This window comes from Vigna unguiculata, chromosome 10 (genome assembly GCF_004118075.2).
Source record: "Vigna unguiculata cultivar IT97K-499-35 chromosome 10, ASM411807v1, whole genome shotgun sequence".
Lineage (NCBI taxonomy): Eukaryota > Viridiplantae > Streptophyta > Magnoliopsida > Fabales > Fabaceae > Vigna > Vigna unguiculata.
Window position 1 is genome coordinate 6,032,414 of NC_040288.1, and position 25,510 is coordinate 6,057,923.

Genomic DNA, 25,510 nt, shown 5'->3' on the forward strand with positions numbered 1-25,510 from the left:
ACACATATTTATAGCCCACAATCCCAAACGACGAACCTCTTCCCGCCAAAACCATACCACAGACCAATTGAGACCATCATTGCAAAAGATATGACACTTCAAAACGACGGCGCCAAAACTTTTTCGATTTGACCAACTGACACCTTTCACCTACCTTCTGACGGTTACAAATTCTAAGCCTTAACACTGTTCACCACACTTAAAGGCTGGGGGACTGGTGTATCACACCTAACCGATTCCGCTAGCTTATCAACACATATCATCCTTGACCGACAACCCATATCGGACAAGGCTGGGAGACTGGTGTACCGTACCTAGCCAAACTCGACCAAGTAAACAGTGTACATATCGAGACCGCCAAGTACCCAGGCTAGGCCAAGTTAGCCTAACTTGTACCGGTTTTAACCTAACCTAAATGTCTAAGAGGACAACCTGCACCTCATATCACCAACAAAAGCCATCTAGGCAAGTAGTCGGTCTAGACCGACTGCTCGAGCATATCTGGTAAGATTAAGGCCCAGGCCGACTACCTCAATAAACTTAGCGAAAATCGAAGCCCCCGCATTCAATAGGTCTCAAGGGCCTGGGTTAGGGCCCAGGCCCACTCACGGCCCAAACTAGAGCCCAAGTCAAGGCCCAGCCTATGAAATGGTCAAACGTCATTAATGCTCTATAAATACACGTGGACCCCATCATTTAAAGGTACACATTCATTAATCACTGATTTTGACTCTCTAAGAGCTTTGACTGACTTGAGCTTCGGAGACTCTTCTGCAGGTAACCCCCCTTGGGTTCAAGCCAACATGTATCGACTAGGAAGAGGCCAACTAAGGAGATAGCGGACTACGTGATAAGGTGACGCTTGTGCCTAACCTATCTTATTTGTTCTCTGCAGGAACAAATGCTAATTGGTGCATTTTATTATCTTAATGCAATTTAATTAAATAAATTGATTTAGAAATATATAATAGATGATCCATTAAAGGTAATGAAAAAATCAACTAAGTAAAATAGTATTAACTTTTAAAAATATAGAAAATATCAAAAAGTAATAAAAAAGAGATAAGACTAGAAAAGATAGAAAAGTGATATAACATATCAAAGAAAAGGAGGGGCGGCTAAAAAAAGGATAGAAAAAGCATAAAAGGCAATAGAGGAGAAAGGAAAGAGGAACACACAAAAGGAAAAGAGGTTGTTTTCTTTTTTAAGAAGGAGGTGACACTAAATATAAAGAAGAGGAGATTTCATCTTGTGTAGAGAAAACAAATGTAATAAGAAAAGTTTTGTGTAAGGACATTTTATACAAAAAAAAAGTGATATATGGAGACCCTGAGCTCTCATTGATACAAATTAAGCTCACATGCATTACCACAAAATTTTGTTATGTTTAAATGTGAACCATTTGATTAAGACATATATGTACTTTATATTGTGTGAGTCATAGAGCATAAGATTGTAAGATTAGCATCAACTAAAATGATAATAGCTTGTATAAATATTGAAAAATTGAGTGTTAGTTAGACTAACGTTAATTTAAACAAAGATTAAAAGCAATTAAGATTAGTTTAATCTTATTTATAACTAAAATAAGTATTAAAATTAAATTAGATTATAGTATTAACTGAGTGATATTAAACTAAATAAATATTAAAAATAAATTACATTAGTATTGATCTATTCCATTCAAACTTGAACAAATAAAGATGTTTGAAATTAAATAAAAATAGACAACGTTGAAGTTGATAAATATTTATAAATAAGTTACATTGACATAAATTAGACATCAAGTTGACAGACGTCAATTTAAAATATAAAAAGAAATAGATTAACATTAAATAACAAAAGTTAAATTAGTGATGGATATAGATCGGAGCTTACTTTAATACAATCAGTTTTATTAATTTGTTTTGTTTAAGTTTGAATAACCTACACTATTTATATTGGTTATGTAACTAAACAAGTTATGTAACTAAAATAATTGTTTGACAATTATTAGAATTCTTAGTAGTGATTTGATATTGAAATATCTAATTCTAGAGTTGACGTTGCAATTTATATGATTTGTAGTCGATGAGTACCTGAAATTATGAATCAAAAAGAAGATTTTAAGTTATAACAGAATTTTATATTTGATATAGATTTCTTATTTGGTGTTAAAGAAGTATATTTTAAGTCTAAATCAGTCAATTTCATAAAACTGACTTGTAAGGTAAAGTTTGTTTCTATATTTATAAATTGTGAATTAATTTTATCTGTAGTTGATATGAAAGTTTGTTCTTATATTTCAACCCTCTTTCACGACAAGGTATATACATCTCGTGCGAGAAATATAGTGATTTCGGTAGCGAATTAAACAATAGACGCAACTAACAATAAATCTCACTAAAATAAATTGAAAGTCATGACTCTCATTTAACCTCTATGATTGTTTCTATACTTTTCTAATTAGAAAATTAAATCAGCATTATTTTCTATTAGTTAACGTTAACGTGACGCTTATTGGAAGCTCTTTTATCGATAGCCTAATAATTTTAATCCCTAATATAAATAGCATTACTTTTCACTTAGTGTAAATTTTAGTCTAGATTTTTTAGTAGAAGTTTCGTTCTTGTATGTTTCAAATTTTAATTTAAAGTGATACCTTTTTTTATTTATTATTTTTTTATGATTATGAAATTTTCTTGACTTCCTTGTATGTTTTCTCTTTTCTTAATTTGTTAAGTAGAAATTGTCTAATCTTCCTAATTCTTGATTAGAGATGCGCATAATGGAAAATCCTTCATAGATTCCTTTGCTCTTGTTGCTCTGAGGTTTACATTTCTAATAGTTTCAATTTTTTTTCATGGCTATATTGCCTTCATTCCTTGTAGGTTTGCTATAATTTCATTTGCTTTGAGAATATAAATTAACAAACATATATATATATATATATATATATATATATATATATATATATATATATATATATATATATATATCACGATATTTATGAATAACAAGCATTCAACGTTAATTGGAGCGAATTAATCTATAATTCATCAAGTATAATGGACAAATGAGTGATAGATTTAAAATACACAAACAAACCCATGGTTTAGTTCATTTTATTTGGGAAATCATGAAAAGTCTTGGAAAATGAAAAAGAGCAAGCAAAGTTTTAACACAAGCAAGATTCAACAATGGAGAAAGATGAAGAAAAGCAATTATCTAATAGCCAAGTGGGGTGCTCAAAGTGGCTTTGACTCGTAAAACTTGTTCTTCTTGCTCAGTGATGCTCAACTCCAATTGATCCTTAACTTCTTCCAAATGTTGAATCAAAGTATTCTTTGAGTGCGACAATTTTTGTAATGCATCTTGAGACAGTAGTAACCCAGGAAACAAGGCACGTCTTTCAACACCATCCAACCAAACTCTATCAAAAGAAAATCTACGCATATCTTGCAATAGCTCCACAAATTCAGAGTGGCTTGACCCCAATACATCCAACACACTATGAGTTTGCAGGAATTTCAGAAGCTCAGCAAGACAAGTGTAAGCAAAACCCTTGTATCTATCACTCACTGTGTTGTCTGTTAAACGAACTGAAGGATGTTTCACAAGAAAATCAACCAACAAAGGTTGGTTCTCCAAAGCCAAATGCTTATTTGAGACCAGTTTCTCGAGCTCTCTTCTGATAACAGAAGTGAAAGTTGAATCTTCTGTGATCTGAGAAAGGTTCTCTGAAATTTATGGAAAAAGTTTCAAGCATCAGAACAAACATAAATCCCATATAAAGAAATGAGAAATACCTTTAAAATGGGGATGATAGGAAAGCGTAATTAAGCATGTATCAGGGGATAAAGCAATAAAAATACCTTCAAATGCAAAAACTCATATATCAGAAAAAGAATTTGTAAATACAAGAATCATACATAACCTGGAGAATTTTTAGTCTCAAAAAGTGCAATAGTTGACTCAGAAGCTTTTTGAATGTCTCCAACACCAACATTTGAAAACGAAGGTAGGGATATTTGTCCTGCACCATGTTCCTACATAGATTCAATTAAACAATATGTTATCTGTTATCTGTAAGTTGAAGGTCACCATATTCATTACGTGTTTCGGTGTTCTAAATTATGGTTTGAACCTTCATTAGTTTAAGCCAAAACACATGACACTTAATGCATATAGAAGACACGCAGCGTTCTTTTAAGCATTGGAACTTGTTTCAAAACTTGATTGTATAGAATAAACTTATGTATGTATATGTATTTTACTACATTCAGAAGCAACTAATGGGCCAAAAACAATGAACTAACTGATTCTGAGTCAGTGGACAATGTTATTGTTTCAGCCAAGTTTGAAGTAGTTCCTTCTTCAAATTTTCTCTTGCTTTCCTGGATAAAATGACCAACATATATTAAATTGTGGAATATATTTATTTTCATACAGTGAATAATTAAGAAAACAAAAATAACTCAAGAATGCCTTTTGTGGTGGAGTAAGAACTGGTTCACGTGGCGTTTCCCTTATTTTTGGATAACTGGAAAGTGTTGATTTTAAGGATTTTTCAGATAATGGACTCTCTTCATTTCTTTGCTCTACTCTTTCTTCAAGATACTGCATAATATGAAAATGTAGATAAGTTGAATTATACTTCTAGAAGTCATTTAAAGTTTGTATAGTATTTTTCTTATTACATACAAATATAATAGGATCATTTTATTTCAAGGAAAATGTATGCAAGAACTGTTGTTTTCTCTTAGTGGTTATTGGTTCAATAAAATTAAGCGATCAACTTCAGAATTAATTAAGAGCAAACTAAGAAAACCTTACACTAACATATGAATTTGTTTCATGTATAGCATTTAAATATGTTAACTGAAATAGATCGATTTGCATATTGACCTGCGATGAAGTCAACTCACTCCCTGATGCTACTTGAGGTTTAGTATCAGATGGAAAGTCTTCAGTGACTTTTGTCATTTCATTTTGATTGCTCTCTCTGGTTTTAGGGTCTTCATGAAGATCATCCATTGTCTCCTGTAATATGTTCTTTATATGCTGATTTGTTACTTCAGACCCTATAATACAGATTAAACACCCTTCAGAAAGTAACTAACAAGACTAAAAAAGTGTTTGGTTTTAATTTTAAACAATAATCTTCTAATTAGAAAGCCTTTTAGGGTACTTCTTTGTCATCGAATCACATATTTCTTGAACAAACGTTTTAGAAATACTTAATGTCTAAACTTCTACTTTAAAATTTCCATTTGTTTATATGCCCCGACCAGATATTTTAATTTTATTAAAATGTTAAGATATAAAAGGTATATGATGTTATTATATTTTAAAGGATAACATTTTTGTTTGTAACTGTGTAAGAGAAAACGAGTTTATTTATTTTCTCTAAGTAGGTTTATTTGAGTCGAGTAAAAATAGCTTAAAAGAGAAATAAAATTTTTGAAAAACTAAATGTAGGATTTTCCCAAGGGTGTCCTAAAGTTCCTCTGCCAAATTGAATTGAGTTGATAAAGAGAGGGAGAGAGAGAGTGGGAAAGGGAGATAGGGAGAGAGAAACAGAGAGTTTTTGAATTGTTGTTGTATGTTGATAACATTTTTATTGTGTGAAAAAATATTTTCTTAATTGACAGGTTAAGAAGAGATTGTGTTTATGGCATTACCATTTCACGTGATAGAAGAGAAAATAAGATTAGGAATACTACATTAAGGATGTATTAAAAATAATTCAAATGGAAAAAATACTAAAGTTATGAGCATTCTTCTCGTTACTCATTTAAATTGAATGTTAGAGTCTTTCACATCAAAAATTGATATACTGTCGACAATGCTTAAAACCTATTAGTAAATAAAAAACTGCCTACAAATTATCCACGACAAAAAATATGTCGGTAAATTTTATCGACAAAAATTTCACCAGTAATTTACTGATTTTTTTTTGGTAAAATTAATCAGTAATTAGAAAAAAAGATTTTCTCGATAAAATCCGTTTATATATAAAATCATGATCTAGTTCATCTTCGGTCTCCCTCCTTCGCCTTTCTTTCATTTTTCAATTATGACCATTATTACCATCACCATTCAACCTCTACTATCGCTCATTCCAACTCCATCATCTTTCTTGCATCACCATCTTCAACCTCTATTTTTGGCTTCTTTCACAAAGGATTTTACCATCCAAATATACAAACAGTTTCAACTCTTCTAGAAGCCATTCACCAATTCACGATTTAGAACCTATCATTCTTTACTTTCATCTTCTTCTTTTCTATTATATTTCTCCTATGCAACTCTAATCACCTTTACAACCAACACCCAGCTCCATAAAGTCATCTTTGCTCGTGAATGCAATGGTGTGTCAATAAAAAGGGGAAAGCCATGCACATTTGTTTGAAAAGAAAAGGGAAGGCGTCGATCGAGTCGACAACGTCGACGATTCGGATCAGCGTGTTAGCAAGTTACAACGACACGTTTTGGAGTCATTGGGAGGAAACCTTGGGTTCTCTGTTTCGCTACTGTACTAAAGCGAAGAAGGGCATCAACCTTTTCGGAGAAGGAAGGATTACATCATTGATACCGCCTCCAGTAGTGATCGGCATGTCGGTGACAAGCTTGTATGAAGGTGGAACTTGCATCAAGAATGAAGCAACTCTCTCATGGTTGCTTTCATTAGTGGAGGAAATTGCCCCTAAAATGGACGAAATCAAATTATAGGGTATTTGGTTGGGTTTAAGTTTAGTCCGTAATAGATTCAGATTTGGGTAAGAAATTTTTTGTTTCTTTTTTTGACAAATTTATTGACAAACAAATTCATCGATAATAGGCATTTTTGTTGGTAAATAAAATTTGTATTACTCGCGAAAATAGATTTTTCGATAATTAAAAATTTAGAATTCGTCGGTATAATTCATCGATAATTTAAAGTTGCCGACATATTTATTTTCGTCAGTAAAATTCCATTGATAATTTTACTGTTGTTGTAGTGTTAAGTGAAGTTAATAAGACATATATATGCAAAGTTCCATATGCATCTACGATGGACAATTTCATGTATTCAATGGTACGTTTTTTAGGCTTTGTTTTGGAGGTGATAACTATTTTGGTGGGCTATTCAAAAATAGATATGGTTGGAGACATTTGAATAAGTTTGCAGGGGACGAATTATGGCTTTGCAATCAAGATTGCAGAGGTATGTAGCATTGTCCAGTACATAGGCAAAGTTCATTGTCATTACAAAAGCATGTGAAGAGTTGTTATGGATGAATAAATTCTTGTAAGAGCTTGGTTTTGTGTAGCACAATTACCCATTATTTGTGGATAGTCTAAATGTTATCCATCTCGATAAAAATCCAACTTTTCATTCTAGATCCAAACATATTGTATGTTAGGTATCATCAGATATGTGATTTTTGTGTGCTAAGTTGTTGGAGTTGGATAAAGTTCATACAAATAACAATTGTGCTCATATATGATGATTAAGACACTGCTAAGGAAAAAGTTTGACATGTGTTGGGAAATTACTGGATTGGTGATCACCACCACATAGTTGTGAGGGGCAGATGTTGGGTTTAGGCTTCCAACTATGTGTCTAAAAGGTCAATTAGTCAAGCCCATTTTTTACTCACTTAACCTAAGTAAGAGGGGCCTTCTTGGTATGTATTGAGAGTGCAAAATGCAATCTTGAGCAACCTTTGTAAAAATGTTCTTTTTATTTTGTTCATTGTTGGATCATGTTGAAACTTTAACATATTGTTCTTCATTTTGACCGGTGGGATCATTAATTGGTGATGTGAGATTAGAGAAATTAATTAGTTCCACACTATTGTTCTATTTTAATGGTTTTACTCATTGGCTAGTTTAAATTGTTTGCACTTTTGATTAGATTCTTTTGTACCCATATTTGATGTGAGTGGAACTTGATCGACTAACTTATGCTTGTAGGTTTTTATTTCTCATATAAAGAGGGTTTTTCCATCTTAAAAATATTGGTCTTCTATTTTGTTATTACGGTTATCATTTTCTATTGTTGTTACTCCTCATAAAATTTTGCAAGTTTGAGAAAATTATTTACAATGCATACTTTAATATTTTTGGTTGTGTTGTTATTTTTGCCCATCAATTTCCAAATAGAAATGTTAGCAAGATTATAACGCATGTTATCTTACGCTAGATAAAATAATTTGAAAATATAAGAATATTTTTGGACGAGTGTTAGTTTCTAGTTGAGTCCATTGTAACGTCCCACACATAAATTGGATAGCTTTTATGTTTAGAAGGTAGTGGGTTACAAGTCGACGCACAGCAAACACTTTGGTATCGATATTCTTTGTTTGGGTGGATTTAATTGGGATGCTAATCCCATATGTTTAATTTTAGTTTATCACATTATAGATGTTTTTAGTAATCTATTTCCCACAAAATAAATAAATTAGAATGCAATTAAAGATAAAGAAAAAAAATCATCTAAATGAAATATAAATAAATATAAAATACCTTTAATTGTAAATTAAAGATATTAGCATGCAATAAATTATAAAAAATATATATAAGAAAAGCCCTACATTCTAAAATTTGTATACGCCATCATCTTTAATAAAATAACGTATAAAAAATATTATTTTGAAAACAAGATCAAAGAGGTGACTTATGATGAAAATAAATAGATGAAAGAATCATAAATAACCTGGAGCATTACTACTCTCAGAATGGATAACCACTGTGTTAGATGTTCCCTCAAAATCTCCATCATTAACATCTTTGTTTGTAGCAGGCTCCATGTTTTGTCCTTCTTCATTTTCCTGCATACATTAAGTGAAACCATTATCTTTTAGGTCATTCAAAAAGGGAACTTAGCAATATCCATTACAAAGTTTTAATGTTAGATATAAAGAGTAAATAACTGACCAGATTAGTATTAAAATCTAACCATTAAATATTTTCACTTGAATTGGGGTGCAATTTTCAGAAAAAAAAACATAAAAAAGTTAATTGCAAGAACGATATATCACGTTATGCATAAAAAAAAATCAGTTCCTTAGTTCGACTTCAATTACCTCAATGTTAATTATAGTTGCAATATTTTTCTAAAAGTTGTTAAATTACTGTTTTTATTTCGTATTTAGTCTAAGTTGGAATGAAAATTTATACAGAGTATGATTTTGTTTTGTTATTGTGTTATATACGTTATTGGTTCATGAAATAAGGGTTTCCATGTTAATTGTTCATTGAACTACTACTATAATAAAGCTAAAAGAAAAAACAGGGTAATTAAACCTAAAAAGAAATTACTTGTGATATTGGCATTGATGATATCCCAAAAGGAGGAGCTTTTCCAAGAATTTGTTGTTCTTCCTCTACTCTTTCTCTGCTTTGTTTCACTGCATCCTCCAACTCTTTTGATTCAATGCCATTTTCATGATGTTTCTTGTCTTCATCATTGTTGTGTGATGAAGTCAACTCACTCCCTTCCAATAATGTTGTTCCAACTTCAATCCCACTTGCAGAGTCTTCAGTCCTTGCATTCTCATTGCGAATCATTTCATCAAGCTCACCAAGCACTTTATCTAATATAAATGGGATATCTCCTCCCAAAGATCCTATAGGAAAGATTAACATCCTCTTCATAAAGAAATCACAAGAATAATAAAAAATATATCTATGCTTAGGAATCATAATTTTAAAGTTAAAACTGTAAACACATACATGTTGTCTTTCGAATAATAATAAATTAAAATGCCTGTATAGACTAACAACATTTAGACTCTTCACAGTATTTTTAAACTAATTATAATAATTAGAAAAGATATGATGGTATCGTATATAGTACCTGCGATAGAAGTACGAAAATCGTGGGAACTTTGAAGGGATGAAGACAAGGAAAGTTTTGGGCAATTCTTCACAATACAATGTTTTACAGTAAGAAATTGAATCTCCTGTCGAAGGCTTGGAAGTTCAGCAAATACTGCAATTTTCAGATTTGGAATCTCAACCTTTTCATCACTGTTCCCTTTGAATACTTCCTCTAGCATACATGCTTGTATGATTATCAAAACTTCTAAATTGGGAAGCATTTTGGAGGTTGAAATGGGAAAGATGCATTTCAATTTGTTGCATTTGTTTATGGCAAGTAGTTTCAGCCTTGGGAAAAATGGCTTTCTTTGATTCTTTGTATCCTCACCAATTATCTGTTCTAATTCATTGCATCCAGATATGACAAGTGTATGCAAATACGGAAAGCATTCCAGCATAGAAGCACAGAATAATACTTTAGCTTTTACATATCCTTCAATCGTTAACTCTGTAAAGTTTTGTAGAGTGACAAAAATGTTGGAGCTCACATCAATTCCAATGTTTGTCAAAGTCAAGCTCATATCTTGTGGAATCACATCATTTGCATTGGACTCATTTACCTGCAACTCATTCACCACCGTAAAAAAAAAGTGTCATGTTTAAGAAATATCAAATAAACTGTAATTTATTTCTAAAAAGTTTGTTCTCAATTTTGACCACAAATAAAATATTAACAGTGTCAATCTAATTGAAATAATTGAGATCCGATTGTTATATGATTGTTCATTATTATGTAAAAATGCTAAACATTTGTATTAAGATAAAGTATATGCACTAAAAGAAGTTAGAAACCACATTAGATAAAAAAGGGTGAGAAGGTTACCGGTGAGAGAGAAGAGTCTTGCAATTGATTCTTTGAACCCAAAGGAATTTTGGTAGTTCCCCTTTTGATTCTACATTTATCGATCCAATGTAAGATTTTACATTTCATGGGGTTTGATTCTATTTGTGCCTTGGTCTCATCTTTGGAAGTTGACCTCTTCACTGGTAAACACTTTGACTCACCACATTTTGGAAAAATATCCACAAAATTGGGCAAGTCTTCTAGAATCATTAGTTCTAGATTAGTGAATATGACGTCTTTTAATTCCTCGTATAAATCTTCCTCTTCATGCTTATGTTGGTATGGACCAAATAAGTATTTCAACCCATCACACCTGAATACATTAATTCTTTCGAGTTTTGGAATATTTCGAGTGAAAGCCATAGGAAATATAAAAAGTAATTGAGGACACTCCCAGATTTCAAGAGTGGTTAAATTTGGAAACCTTGAAATAATACTATCATCCACTATTTCTTCTATTGAATCTTTTCTTCTGTTTTCATCTCTTACTATGCTTTTCAGTTGTTCACAATTTGATATATGCAATTCCACCAATAACAATAGGCTTTGTGTGGTCGACCACTCAAAAAGAGATGTCAACATTGGGCAACCTTCTATATACAACTGTTTAAGATGGCAGAGCGATATCTTGCTCTTAAACAATGAGCCTTCTAAATGCATGCAATCATATAGAATGAAATATTCTAAATTTTTCAGAAGTTCAAAGGGAAGGGGTCCATTGCATATTTCTTTCAAATTTTCCATTGTTCTAAGTTCAAGGTTAACCAACCTGGATAAGACACTTTGAGAAAGAGAATCAGTATTGTCAATTAGACATCTCATTGTGGAAATGTCTTTCAAACCAATCTCAACTAGATTAGTCATACCTTCATCGTCAGGAGAAACAATCTCAGGTATCAGATTTTTCCATACTCCTTGAAGTCTCTTTAAAGAAACAATTTCTGCTTTTTGCACTAGATTCTTGAATGTCTCTTCAGAAAAAACGCTATCAGCCTCGGACAGTTCTATGGAACTCCATAAAAACCATTCGGAACGGGATGAATTAAAATATTCTGATATACAAAACCTTTGATAGTTAGGAAGCTTTACACTATGACACGTTTCTGAAAAATCACGATGAACGAAATACAACTCTTCCAATGAAGTGCAACGTACAATTATTTCAAAGAAATCGTACGCTACGACGTCACAGTAACTCAACATTAACAGTTTAAGTTTTACCAATTTTATAATCTCTCTTGGCAGTTTATCTAACTGACATGTAACTAACTCGAGTGTCTCAAGACCGTGTAGGTTTCCAAAAATAGAGATGTCACCTAAGATGAAACTTTCAAGGTATAAAGATTTAAGATTGGTTAACAATTGAATTGATTGTGGTAATGACAAAGTTGCTTTCGAAGCTCCATAGGTCATGTTTGATAAATACAAAACTCGAAGACTTATCATATTTTCAAGGAATGAATTTGGGACTTCTGCATGAAAATTTCCGTTCAAGTAGACTATTAGAATATCAAGTTTAGATGCATCAAACTTCAAGGAAAACACGTCCATGCTTCTGCCTTCACATAATAAATATTCAATATGCTTCCCCTTGTCAACCATTGTCATTTCATTTTTCTTAGATGTATTCACTGCCAGAATCTCTTTATTAGCTATCCATAAAGCCACTTCACGAACCAAGTCATGCATTTTGACTTTTCTAGATGCACAATTCAATAATAAACATGAATCTATGAGTTCATATTTTGCTGCAATAACTTCCTTACGATATGCATCGTAATTGTAATCATCATTATTTTTCTCGATGAGACCCCCTCCTATGGCAAGCCTGACCAAAAGTTCTTCATATATTTCTTCATCTTCTCGAAACAAAGAACATAAAAGGAATAATTTCTTGGCTGTTTTGTTTTGCATATTGTCATAACTATACTTCAGACATGAATAAATCTTTCTCTTATTTTCATCATCACCAGCTACGCTTTTGAAATTTTGCAAGGATTTTAAAGCTACATCCCATTGTTCTAGATGTCGCTTGCCCTTTAAACTACCGGCGATAACTACAATTGCAATTGGCAATCCTTTACATTCTTTAGAAATTTTGCGACCTGTATCAAGAACACTTTTGGGGTAACTATCATTTAAACCAGCATGCTTTTGGAACAATTTCCATACATCTTCCTCAGGTAAAATATCAAGTTGAATTGTCTCCTCACATTCCATCTTATGGCATATGTTTACATCGCGAGTGGTCACAAGAATTCTACAACCCTTATGGTTGTCCTTATATGGAATACCTATTTCTTCAAAACTGATATCTCCCCACACATCATCAAGAATTACAAGAATTTTCTCACCATCGGTTAATCTATTCCATAGCCTTTTAGGCCTCTCTGATTCAGTACAATTCTCCAATGACAATCCTAAGGGTCCTGCAATTTCATCTTGAATCTTTTTTGTATTAGGGGTATTAGATACTGTGGTATCAACAACTTGATCAAAAATATTGGATTGCTTAAGTTTCTTGCCCATCTCTTTTGCTAATGTTGTTTTACCTGTGCCCCCCATCCCTTGCAATCCAATCATATACTTGTTGTGATCTCTCAATGCGTTACAAAGTTCTTCAATTTTCGACTCTCTACTTTTAAAAGAAATGTAATTTTGAGAAGAATGATATTCAGTGCCTGGAACATCACGAATGATTCCAACAGTTTCAAAGTTGCTCTCCATGATGAGTCTTTTAATCTCCTTTGTCTTGCTTTCCAATTCCTTCCCCCTACTATATTGTCGCTTGCAATTAGGACACCATCCAAAAAAACATGTCACTTTCTTTTTGGTGTCTTCTTCAAGAAGGTCTTTAGCCTGTTTTTGCCAAAGTACAACATCTCTTTGTATCTTATCGCCTCTTCTATTTGCTGCTCTAACACGCTCTTTCACTGTTTCCTCTTTTGCTATCAAATTTTCCCTTTCCTTTTCAAAGTCCTCAGTAATGCATGTTAAGCAAAAAATATAGCGTGATTGTTCCAGTGTTGCATTAATCAATTTCTCTAATATTGACTTTGCCAAATCAGGTGCAATGTTCGCCATCTAAATCAAATTAAATAAATTAATGTTAATAACATCTTATTTCTTTTAATAAATTAAAGAAAGACTAGAATAGTACATTTTATTATTTACAAACATGAAATGTTTATAGTCCTAACAAATATAATCCATGTATCCATTAAATGTAGAAATGCCATGAAACTTCTAGACTATCGTAGAAAAGCCTAAGATAGGAGGAAAAGTCAAGAACATTCTACATAGGTAGAAAAATCTAGAACTATTTATACAAGTTCTAGCTAGGGATTTTTTGAATAATCTATGGGTCTATAAATACCCATATACACTACCATTTGTAAGACAACAACTAACACAACATCTAGTACAACTACTCCCAACTACAAAATACATTTTTTCAACTACTACTTTCACATTCTACTATCTCCACATTTTCTCTATCCCATCAACTATTTCTTTCACATCCTCTAAATACTAACAGTGGTACCAAAGCTACATTCGGTCATCTATTGGGCATAGAAAAATTATCCTATTACTTTCAAAACCTTCTTTTTATACTTCCAAAAGAAGAGACATTTTTCTCCTAATCCATGGCTTCTAACAATGTTAACTTTTCTTATGTCCCCTTACCAACTTTTACTGCTGAAATTTTTTACCTTTGGAAACTCAACTAAAGACATATTTTATCTCACAAAAATTGTGGGATATTGTTCAATGTGGTTATACAAAACTAGATAATACTGAGACACTATCTGAGGAGGAGCGAAAAAAGCTTGAAGATTTTGAATAAGAAGATGCCCAAGCATTGTTTGTTCTTCAAATAATTGTTGGAGAAACTATTGTCAGGAAGATCGTGGATGCAGAAACTACAAAAAGTGCATGGGATATTTTGGAAAAAATTGAAAGCAATGAAGGAATTAACAGGTACACTCTGTTAAACTACATTATCTAAGAAGAGAATTTGAGACCATCAAAATGAACGAATCTGAGACCATTGAAGACTACTATGGTATAATAAAAGAAATAGCAAATAAAATGAAGTTATATGGAAAAGAAATTAAGAAAAAAAGAGTGGTAGAAAAAATTCTTATCATGCTCATAGAAAAAATATGATTCCATAGTAACTTCGATAGAAACTTCTTCAGATTCATCTTCTCTATCGATAAATAAATTAGTTGGTCTCCTCGAAGTGCACGAAGCAAAATTTAATAATCATGCTGATACAAATTCAATCGAGAATGACTTCCAATCAAAGCTCAAATTATAGTCCAAAAGGAAAGAAGAATGAGGAAAGAAAAATTTAGAAGAATATTCTCGAAGCAGAGATTCTAGAAATTTCTATGGAAGCAAGAAAAATAAATATCCTTATGTGGCATTTGCAATAAGTCAAGTCATGCAGAAAAAGATTGTTGGCATTGCGGGAAGCCAATATGTCAGTACTACAAGAAATTTGGTCAAGTTGAGAAGTATTGCCATAATAAAAATAAGCATCAAGCAAACACTAGTGCAGGAAAGGGAAACGACAGCGGTTATTTTGCACTTTTGGCTTCGGGTTCGCACTCGAGGCATATACTGTCGAGGTAAAAAGACTCTCGTTTATGCCTCGGTTATTAACCCAAGGTAGAAAAAGTAGTTACTGCCTCGGTTTTCTCCAACCGAGGCCTAATGGTGTATCAGAAATAAAAAAAAATATTGTTGACGGTGTCGGAATAACCTCCTCGATGGTGGACATGGTTGGAGTAGTAGGTGCAGCAATTGTGGCGCGAACTCACGGTGCAGGAAGAATATGTTTGTCGGATGCGTCGCAGATCTGGTTTCAATGGTGGCTGCGATTGGAGGATCGAACAGGTAGAGAACGTTGGTGGCCACGTTTTCTTCTCTGACGAAGGTGCGCTGCGTGGATGGGTGCTGCAGGTGCAGACCTACATACATGCTGCTTGGTTCGTGATGGAACGCGGTGCAGAGATGAAGATCTAGTGCAAAGATTGTGGTTGTTCGTTGCAGCAAAGATGGTTGGAGGCAGTGCAGCGGTGGTGAAGCCAGAATGAAGGTTGGGGCGCAGTGGAAGATGAAGAAAAGATTCGGATGTTGTGTGGGGATGCCCGGAGAAGAAGAAAATCGAGATGGTTTGCGCGGCTGCGAAAGGATTTAGGTTTTTTTTAACCCTATGAAGCCATACTGCCTCGGTTAATTTGAAACCGAGGCATATTGTCTTACTATATGCCTCGATTGGCAATAGGCCCGAAGCAAAAAGGTCCCTACTGCCTCGGTTATAAAAGAACTGAGGCATATTTTGTCAGTGAATTAAAAAAAAATACAGCCAAGTAACTGCATCGGGTAAAAAAAACCTGAAGCAAAAAAGCTATTAGGCCTCGGTTCTGTAGTAACCGAGGCATAAAAGCGGTTAAAAAATTTCAAATTTTGTGGACAGCGCGAATTCGTAAAATTTTTTAAGTTATATGCCTCGGTTAGTATAACAACGGAGGTATAAAAAGTGCCTTTAATTACAAAAATGCCACCGCATGTTTATATGCAGCGGTGCACAGGAACCGAGACATATACTACGATGTAAAAACTCTAAAATGCACTAGTGAAACTTTGTCAAAGAACATAATCAAGAGCAATGCTTATTTTATACCAATCAAGAATCTCTTAGCAGAGGAGGAAGTTGGTACTTTGATAGAGGATGTAGCAATCACATGGCCAAAGTTCGGTTGGGAAACGACACCACAACAGAGTCTTAAGGCAAAGGAATTGTCATGGTGGAGACAAAGAAAGGTACGAAATTCATCAAGGACGTTTTACTAGTTCCCAATCTTAAAGAAAACTTTTAAGTATTGGCCAAATGATGGAGAATGGATATTCTCTTCACTTTGAGAAAGATACATGCAAAATTTATGATAGTAGAAGGTTAGAAATTAGTGAAGTAAAAATGGAGAAGAGAAATAGAAGTTTTCCCATTAGCTTCAAACCTAAAACTAATATTGCCATGAAGGTAGAAATTGATGACTCGTGGCTTTGGCATAGGGAATTTGGCCACTTTAACACACATAACTTAAAGCTTCCATTATTGCTTGAAGAAAAATAATGAATCATGCGAATGATGTCTCCTCGGCAAATAAATCTGATTACTATTCACAAAGAAAAAGCATAGAGAGCAAAATACTTACTGGAGTTGATTCATATCGATGTTTGTGGACCAATGAGGACACATTCACATCACAACAACAGGTACTTCATCCTCTTCATTGATGACTTCTCTAAAATGATATGGGTCTATTTCTTAAAGGTAAAGTTAGAAGTCTTCGAAATATTCAAGAAATTCATGGCCCATGTCGAGAAACAAAGTGGAAAACAAATAAAAGTACTTAGAAGTGATCGTGGAAATGAGTACACATCTCGTGACTTTGACAAATTTAGTGAAGATAAAGGCATAGAACGACAACTTACAGATTCATATACTCCACAACAAAATGGTGTGTCAAAGAGAAAGAATCGCACAGTCCTGGAGATGGCGAGATCAATGTTAAAGGAGAAACGACTACCAAATACATTCTGGGCTGAAGTAGTGTACATTGATGTATACCTACTCAATAGATTTCCTAATAAAGTAGTTCAAGACAAAACTCCAATTGAAGTTTGGAGCGGAAAGAAACCGTTAGCTAAACATCAAAGAGTATTTGGATTTGTTTGCTATATTCATGTTCTAGACCAAAAGAGACACAAACAAGAAGACAAGACCGTACGAGGTATCTTATTGGGATACAGTACCTAATTCAAAGGCTATAAAGTTTACAATCTTTAGACAAAGAAGTTAACTATCAGCAGAGACATTGAAGTAGATGAAAACGCTACTTTGAACTGGGAAGAGGGACGAATTGAGAGGAAGACAATATACATGCCCAATAATCAACCATCTCCAAGCCAAGAAGATAATGATCAATATGCTATTATAATCCCAAGATCAAGAAGAATCATCGCCTGAATTCACTCTGAGACGAATCAGATCTTTGAATCTTGCAACATGCCATACTAGAGCCTAGAACCTTTGAATAGGCCACAAAACAAAAAGAATGGGTCAAGGAAATGGAAAAAGAGATAAAAATAATAGGGAAAAACAACACTTGGGAGCTAACAGATTGTCCAAAAGATAAAGATATCATCGGAGTTAAATAGGTTTTCAAGACAAAGTTAAACCCCAATGATACCTTCCAAAAACACAAGGTGAGGTTGGTAGCTAAGGGTTATTCACAACAACTAGGAGTAGACTACAATGAGACATTTGCTCCAATCGCACGACTAGACATAATAAGAACTCCAATAACCCTTACAACAGAAAAAGGATTAAACATCTACCAATTAGATGTCAAGTATGCATTCCTTGATGGTGTCCTTGAAGAAGAGACCTATATAGAACAACCACCAGGATTTGTGATTAAAGTCCAAGAAGCCAAATTTTTGATATTGAAGAAAGCTTTATATGCTTGAAAAAAGGTGCTTGTGCATTGTACAACAAAATCAATCAGTATTTCACTAATCAAGAATTCGAGAGGAGCAAAAGTGAGCCTACACTATACATTAAGATGAAAGGTCAGCATACTTTTTTAGTCTCTCTATATGTAGATGATCTTATTTACACTAGAACCAATACAAAGATGTTGATGGAATTTAAAGAAGATATAATGAAGACCTTTGAGATGACTAATCTTGGCTTGATGAGTTATTTTGTTGGCATAGAGGTAAGTCAGATGGAATATTCATCTCACAAAAAGAAATATACAAAAGATCTACTAAAGAAATTTAAGATGTACAAGTGTAAACCTGTAAGCACACCACTAGTGACGAATGAGAAACTACAAAAGGTGGATGGAGCACCAAAGGTCAATGCATCTTGGTACAAAAGTCTAGTTGGAAGTCTACTTTATCTGACGTCTACACAACCATACATCATCTTCGCTACAAGTCTTTTATCAAGATTCATGCAAAAGCAAAGTGAAATACATTTTGGCTTAGGCAAACGAATTTTAAGATATCTACAAGGAACCAAAGAATATTGTATATGGTAGAAATCCATAGGCAAGCCAAGGTTGCTTGTTTATACCGTTAGTGATTAGGCAAGGTCTTGAAATAGATAAGTGGAGGAGTTACCACTTGAACCCCTTGCTCAAGATAAAATTCACATACACATGCATTGTGCACCAAAATTCATGTCAATAACAGTTGCATGTATATTCCAAATCTACCTTTTACATTGAATACATCTCCTTATTTATAGTTATAGTTAAAATCTAGCGGGGATAGAGTATTAAACCAACTATACAAAGTTAAGCACTTAATAAATAATCTCTAAACAAAGCACCTAATTACCATCCATTAAACAAAGTATAAAACAAATCAATCGCTATGTAGAGCATAATCATACTCATGACACAAGCTCGAGAGGCACACATGTGACATGAGCGTTGAGTGCCAATACCTTGTCGTTGAGCGACATGCACGTAGGTTGTGAAAACATTTGTTATGAAATTTGCGTTGGGCACCTACTTGTCGTCTCTGAGCGCCTTCCGTTGGGTTGTTCTAAGGCTCTCCTTCTCCTTTTCTAATGATGTTAAGCTAAATGTAGATATCTTTCTCCTTAAGATTGCATCAACGTTGGATCCTCCCTCAATGCCTCATCATGCTCGTCAGGTTAGAGAGAATTTGACTACGAATTCTAGTTGGAGTACTATGTGAACCCATTGGGCGTGCCATAAACCCTTTGAAATGCCTATGCAGCAAAAATTGTATTCAATCCCTCTTACACCAATTTAGTAAGTCAACTGCAAGTGTGGGAAGGAATTACGTAGCAGGATGATCCAATTCGAAAATGTGGCAAAATTAATTGAACCACCAAGCAACCCATATTGTTGCACGTCTCAGAATAATCAAAACGGAAAGGGAACACTACTAATATGGATATATTTGACCAATGAAACAAGTGCACCACATGTACTCGCAGACCTTGAATATACAATTTTCCACTATTTATGCACCAGTGTTGGGTAAACTTAAATGCGGGTAGTTGGAAGTTGTTATATTAATTGTCTAGGAGATTGCAAATGGTTGAGAGTGGGTCTAGTATTGATTAAGCATGCAATAGAGTTCATTAATTTTGGTTTAGGTAGTTGTTATATTTAATGAATATAGTTGAAGGATCATGTCCAAAGGCCTATAAAAGGACCATGTAGTGCTTCATTGTAAAATACAACAAATTTGAATATAGAGAGTATTTATCCTGAGAGACTTATTTGTAACAAATTGGCATCAGAGCTTAAGAACCTGAGTGTCTGAGTGGGTTAGAGAGTTTGATCGAGATGGTCAGCTTAGCTAACAGCATGCCCCTATCAGAGTTATCAAAAGGTGTAAGTTATGATAACTGGAGCCTACAAATGAAGGCTCTTCTTGGTTCCCAAGAAGCATGGGAGGTGGTAAAAAATGGGCACCAAGAACCAGATGACGTTGGAGAACTGATTATAGCCCAACTTGCTATGTTAAAAACAACACGAGCAAAGGACAAAATGACTTTATATGTGTTGTACCGAGTTGTTGATGAGTCTGGCTTTGAGAAGATAACAAATGATATGTCTTCAAAAGAAGCGTGGGATATTCTGGAGAAGACATACAAAGGGGATAACCGTGTGAATTAAGTCCAACTTCAAACTCTTAGAGGCGAGCTTTAAAGGACGAGGATGAAGGAAGCTGAAGGGGTTGTCGAGTACGTCTCTCGAGTAGAGACCGTAGTGAATCAGCTCGGTAGAAATAGAGGGACGTTGCTCACTTGCCGAGTGGTGGAGAAAATCTTGAGGTCGTTAACCAACGACTTGAGAATATAGTTTACGCAGTAGAGGAATCCAAGGACTTGACAACGCTCTTGGTGGAAGAGCTTGTCAGGTCACTTGAAGCGCATAAGCAGTGGAGAAGGAAGAAGAAGGAAGAGTCCCTTGATCAAGCACTCCAAGCAAAGGCAACCATTAGGGAGAAGAAGGTTCCTTATACTCAGAACACCTGAGGCTGAGGTGGTAGGGGCAAAGGAGGATATGAAAGTGGTCAAGAACAAGTTGGCCAACAAAACTGGCATAAGGACAAGGTGGAGGTCGTGGTGGTAGAGGCCGAGGACCTCAGTTGAACAACTTAGGAGTTGTGTGCTTCAAACGTGGGAAGTATGGTCATTTTGCCAAAGACTGCTACCTAGGAGTTAAATGTTACAATTGTGGGAAGGTTGGACATTTCGCAAAGGACTACTGATTTGAAAGTAAGAAGGAAACAAACTTCCTTTCAAACGACGCTGAGAAAGAAGGAGTATTAATGGTGTGCAGGAGATCAGGTGCTGAGCTAAGTCTGAGTTGTTCTGACAACTCAGTTTGGTACCTTGATACAGGAGCAAGCAACCACATGTGTAGGGATCAGAATCTTTTTAAGGAGTTCACCCAAGTTGATGTCGGGCACATGTAATTTGGAGATGCATCAAAGATGGCAGTAAAGGGTCGTGGTACAATCTGGTACCTATAGAAGAATAGCCGAGTTGGAGAAATTAGAGACGTGTACTATGTACCCGATCTCAAGAGCAACATATTGAGCATGGGCCAGCTAATGGAAAGGCTACTCGATTCTGATGAAAGAAGTCTGGAGTGTAAGAAAGTCGAGTGTGTGTCACCTCAAAATGTTTGACAACAATTCTTATGGTCATGTTCCAACTCAACAAATGACCAAACTTGAATATCAGATCAAGAAGTACGTATTTATTAGGTACGATGAAAAACCAAGGTGTATAGTTTGTTCAACTCAATAACAAAGAAGGTGATTATGGGTCGAGATGTTCAAATTGATGAAGAGAGCAAGTGGAAGTGGAAAAACTCAAAGAAGAAGTCTAGAAGCTCGAAAATACATACATCACCTGTTGTGAAGGATCGTGAGACTTTTGATGAAGAAGATAAACCTCTACAGCCTAGAGCGTGAAGCTTACAAGACATATATAACTCCATTGACGAAGTACATGTTATATATTTCCTTGCATATTCAAAAGACTTGAGTTTTGAAGAGGTCGTGTAGGAGGAGAAGTGGCAGAGGGCGATGAATGAGGAGATCAAAGCAATCGAACGCAACAACACATGGGAGCTAACCGATCTACCCAAAAGAACTCGGCCTATTGGTGTAAAATGGGTGTACAAGAAGAAAACAAATGTTGAAGGTGAAGTTCAGCGATATAAAGCTCGGCTATGATGAAGTATTCACCCTAGTGACGAGGATGGAAACAATTAGGCTGCTTATTTCCTTAGCAGCTCAACACAGATGGATAATCTTACAAATGGATGTGAAGTCGATATTTCTGAATGGAGTCTTGGAGGGGGAAGTATATGTTGAACAACCACTCGGATACATGCGAAGAGGCGAAGAGAAAAAAATGTTGAGATTGAAGAAGGCACTTTATGGCTTGAAGCAAGCTCCACGAGCATGGAATGAAAGAATCGACACCTACTTCAAGAAGAATAGGTATAAGCAGTGCCCTTATGAACATGCTCTTTACGTCAAAAAGAAAGGAGAAGATGTGATGTTCATTGCCCTTTATGTGGATGACCTTATCTTCATGGGGAATAATGCCAAGCTGATTGAAGCTTTTAAAAAAGTGATGAAGAAGGAGTTCGAGATAACCGAGTTAGGTTTTATGAAGTATTTCCTTAGTTTGGAAGTCGTTCAAGGGAAGGACGACTCTTTATGTCGCAGGAAAGGTATGCTGAGGATATCTTGAAGAACTTTAAGATGATGAGTTGCAATCCAGTTTCCACCCCTATGGAACCGGGCACAAAAAAATTTAAGTATGCAGATGGAAACCGAGTTGATACAAGAAAATACTAAAGTCTGATTAGAAGTCTCAGGTATCTTACAAATACTAGACCGGATTTAATGTTGAATGTTGGAATAGCAAGTCGGTATGTGGAGGAACCGAGGTATACTCATTGGAAGGCCTTAAAGAGAATTCTAAGGTACGTGAGAGAAATAGTGTCACTTGTCCTGATCTATACTAGGACGGATGATTACCGACTAGTCGGCTACTCAGACAATGACTAATGTTGAGATGTTGATGACAGAAAAAACATGTCAGGATATGTATTCTTCATGGGGAGCACGACATTCACTTCACTTTCAAATAAACAAATGAAGGGCAGCACCAACATATGACATCAAATCAATAAAGGTTAGACTCCCAAATGATTCATTTGCGACATGATAAACGAACATGATAAAAGCACCGATTGAGGTTACACCAGCTTCTAAATGGACCGGGCTGTTGAAGGGATCAATCATCGCAATAGCTGAAAGATGGACAAACTCTTTCAACTCAGAACAATATAGCAATATAGCAGACCAAAGATGAAGAACAACAATTGCATAGAACCAGATAGTGACACAGGTTGAGTTTTGTTTGACAAAACTAGAGACTGGACTTTTGTTTGATGAAATCAGACAACAGATGAACACGAAGACCTCGTCTCATTTTATTTCATGCAAGGTTACCAAACTCGATAAACCTTATGACCTTACTTGACACTCTTGGTCCAACATATTTTATAGTGGAAAGTTTCATTTGACACATTCTGACATTACAAGAAAAACAAACTAGATTTGAGAATATAACTCGTGCATAAGATAATTATGAAGAGGATTGTGGATCCACAAACTTGAACGAAAAGTACGAAAAAAATAATCGCCTGAACGAAATTAATTGTTTCATCTAAGTATTAAAACATGGTAAGACTATTCCGAGTCTTAATTAATCATTTGAAAAGCATTGAATATCATTGAATATCATAAGATGAATCAAAGAATAATCAAATGGAAATATAAGATTATAACGTAAAATCTTTCTTATGAGGATCAAAACAAGAGATTTGTAACTATATATGGCGAATTTAATGCAAGGGATAAGAAATATCAAGATTATTTTCTTCTACTTCATTCAAAATTCAAAACCTTACTTGTCTAAATTGCTGAATATGTTTTTACTAATTACTTGGAGAGGTTATCTCTTACAAACTAACCATTGAAATTCTAATTCAACTGGAACCAAAATTTAGAAGTAAAATTAGAAACTTCAACTTTAATATTATGAATTAACTCATCAGAGAAAATGGTATTTTTATTCTTCCATGTGGCCCATAACACATGCACAATCCTCGAGATGCAAATAAATCTAAAGCGTTATCATTAAAGCGTTATTTGATGTGAAAGAATACTTAAAATCAGTCGAGGAAAAGAAAGCGATGAAAAGAAGAGGATGTGTTTTGTGTTTACCTGGAGAAACGTGTGTTGTGCAATCTACCACAATCCTTCAAAGACTGAAACAATGCTCTCTGCAATTAGAATTGAAAAGCCGAGACTTAACTTTCTATCTCTTAGAAAACCCGAGAATTGAAAATAGAAAACAGATGATGAAAAGCTGATGGATGTGATTTGTGTTTACCTGAAGATATGTGTGTTAATTATGCAATCTTCCACAAACCTTCAAAGACTCAGATAGATAATAATGCTCTCTGCAATTAGAGTTGAAATGAAGCATACCATTCAGACTTAACTTCTTCTCTTCTTTGTTCTTTTGAGTAAAACCTTGGAACACTCTACAATCTCATACTAATCCATTTCAACACGCATTCCTTTCCTCCTAATAAACAAAAACATCTCTTCCTTTACTTTACTTTACAACTGTTGAATCTTTTCTACTGTCAGCACGCATTGCTGCTCGGAAAGACAAAGCATCTCTTCCTTATCATTCTTTTACTTTGCCAATCTTCCCACTTTGGCCCACATGTTTTAATAATTTATTTTTACCGAAAAGGTCAATTTTTTATTTCTTAACTATTTAAGGTTCTTGATCATTATTATTTTTTATCTTTGATTTCTAAAAGTATACTTCATTTTGTACACAATGCATATATGGCAGTTAATGATAAATTTTGTTATTATTTATTTTAGGCTTAATTACTCGGAACATACTCAGTTTGGTTTTAAAATTTTTAAATGCTACTCACTTTTAAATTTGTCTTAATTTAGTACCCAAATTCAAAATTGCGCATCAATGTAGTACACTCCGTTAATTTTTTACAAACGTCGTTAATGGCGTGCCAAGCCTTTGGTTTTTTTTTAATTTTTTTAATTTAAAAAAAAATTGCCACATGTCAAATCTTTGGTGTGACAGTGACATTGTTAGTAACACGTGGCAAGGTACCACCACGTGACAAGTAAAAAAAAGGAACATGTTTCAAGTTCAATGGTACCTACTTTTAAGTTTGTTTCAATTTAGTATCCAAATTTGAAATTGTGCATCGATGTAGTACACTCTGTTAATTTTTCATGTTCTTTTCCATTATGGATAGCAATGGTATGACCAATCATTGTAGGTATAATGGTAGATGCTCTGGACCAAGTTAATATTATATCTTTTTCCGCTTTTGTGTTAAGCTTCTTTATTTTTAAGGATATTTTTTAGTGAACGCGTCACAGTTAATTACTCCTTTTTCTTGTAAAGACGAAGAAACAATTTTTATTTTCTCTACTATTTAGTACGACGACGAAGAATCAAATTATCACTATATTTCTTCCTTTTTCTACTTCTTCTTCCAAGTGCAGGAAAACCGCAACAGCCTCTAGTTTATTTATTTATTTTTTTAATAATTTTTTTGAATTTAAAAATAAAATTTGTCACGTGTCAAATCCTTGGTGTGACAC

General features: G+C 34.3%; 1 protein-coding gene across 4 annotated transcripts; it reads right to left on the reverse strand.

Annotated features, from left to right (window-relative positions):
* Positions 1–3,074: 3,074 nt before the first annotated feature.
* On the reverse strand, positions 3,075–24,515 carry LOC114167346. 4 transcript variants are annotated; one of them, XM_028052415.1, is made up of 11 exons: positions 24,249–24,515; positions 24,080–24,138; positions 10,673–13,777; positions 9,827–10,409; positions 9,289–9,596; positions 8,684–8,798; positions 4,888–5,063; positions 4,468–4,599; positions 4,299–4,376; positions 3,917–4,028; positions 3,075–3,719 (listed from the first exon to the last, which is right to left on the reverse strand). In XM_028052415.1, the coding sequence occupies exons 3-11, from the start codon at positions 13,775–13,777 to the stop codon at positions 3,208–3,210; spliced, it is 5,121 nt and encodes a 1,706-aa protein (XP_027908216.1). In that variant the 5' UTR covers positions 24,080–24,138; positions 24,249–24,515; the 3' UTR covers positions 3,075–3,207. The 4 variants fall into 4 exon arrangements, with proteins under 4 accessions (XP_027908216.1, XP_027908217.1, XP_027908215.1 ...); XM_028052416.1 differs by having other exon boundaries at positions 24,080–24,123; positions 24,249–24,504; XM_028052414.1 differs by lacking the exons at positions 24,080–24,138; positions 24,249–24,515 and adding an exon at positions 19,227–22,128 and having other exon boundaries at positions 4,468–4,500; positions 4,531–4,599.
* Between the last annotated feature and the right edge of the window lie 995 nt (positions 24,516–25,510).

Bases quoted from the DNA above. Each gene is read 5' to 3' on its own strand.
- LOC114167346 (XM_028052413.1), bottom strand. From the start codon at position 19,265: ATGTTTTCACAACCTACGTGCATGTCGCTCAACGACAAG. The intron at 4,600-4,887 runs GTCAATATGCAA...CATATTATGCAG, and splicing joins GTGAGTTGACTTCATCGCAG to TATCTTGAAGAAAGAGTAGA. The intron at 3,720-3,916 runs GTTATGTATGAT...CATAAATTTCAG, and splicing joins TGAGACTAAAAATTCTCCAG to AGAACCTTTCTCAGATCACA.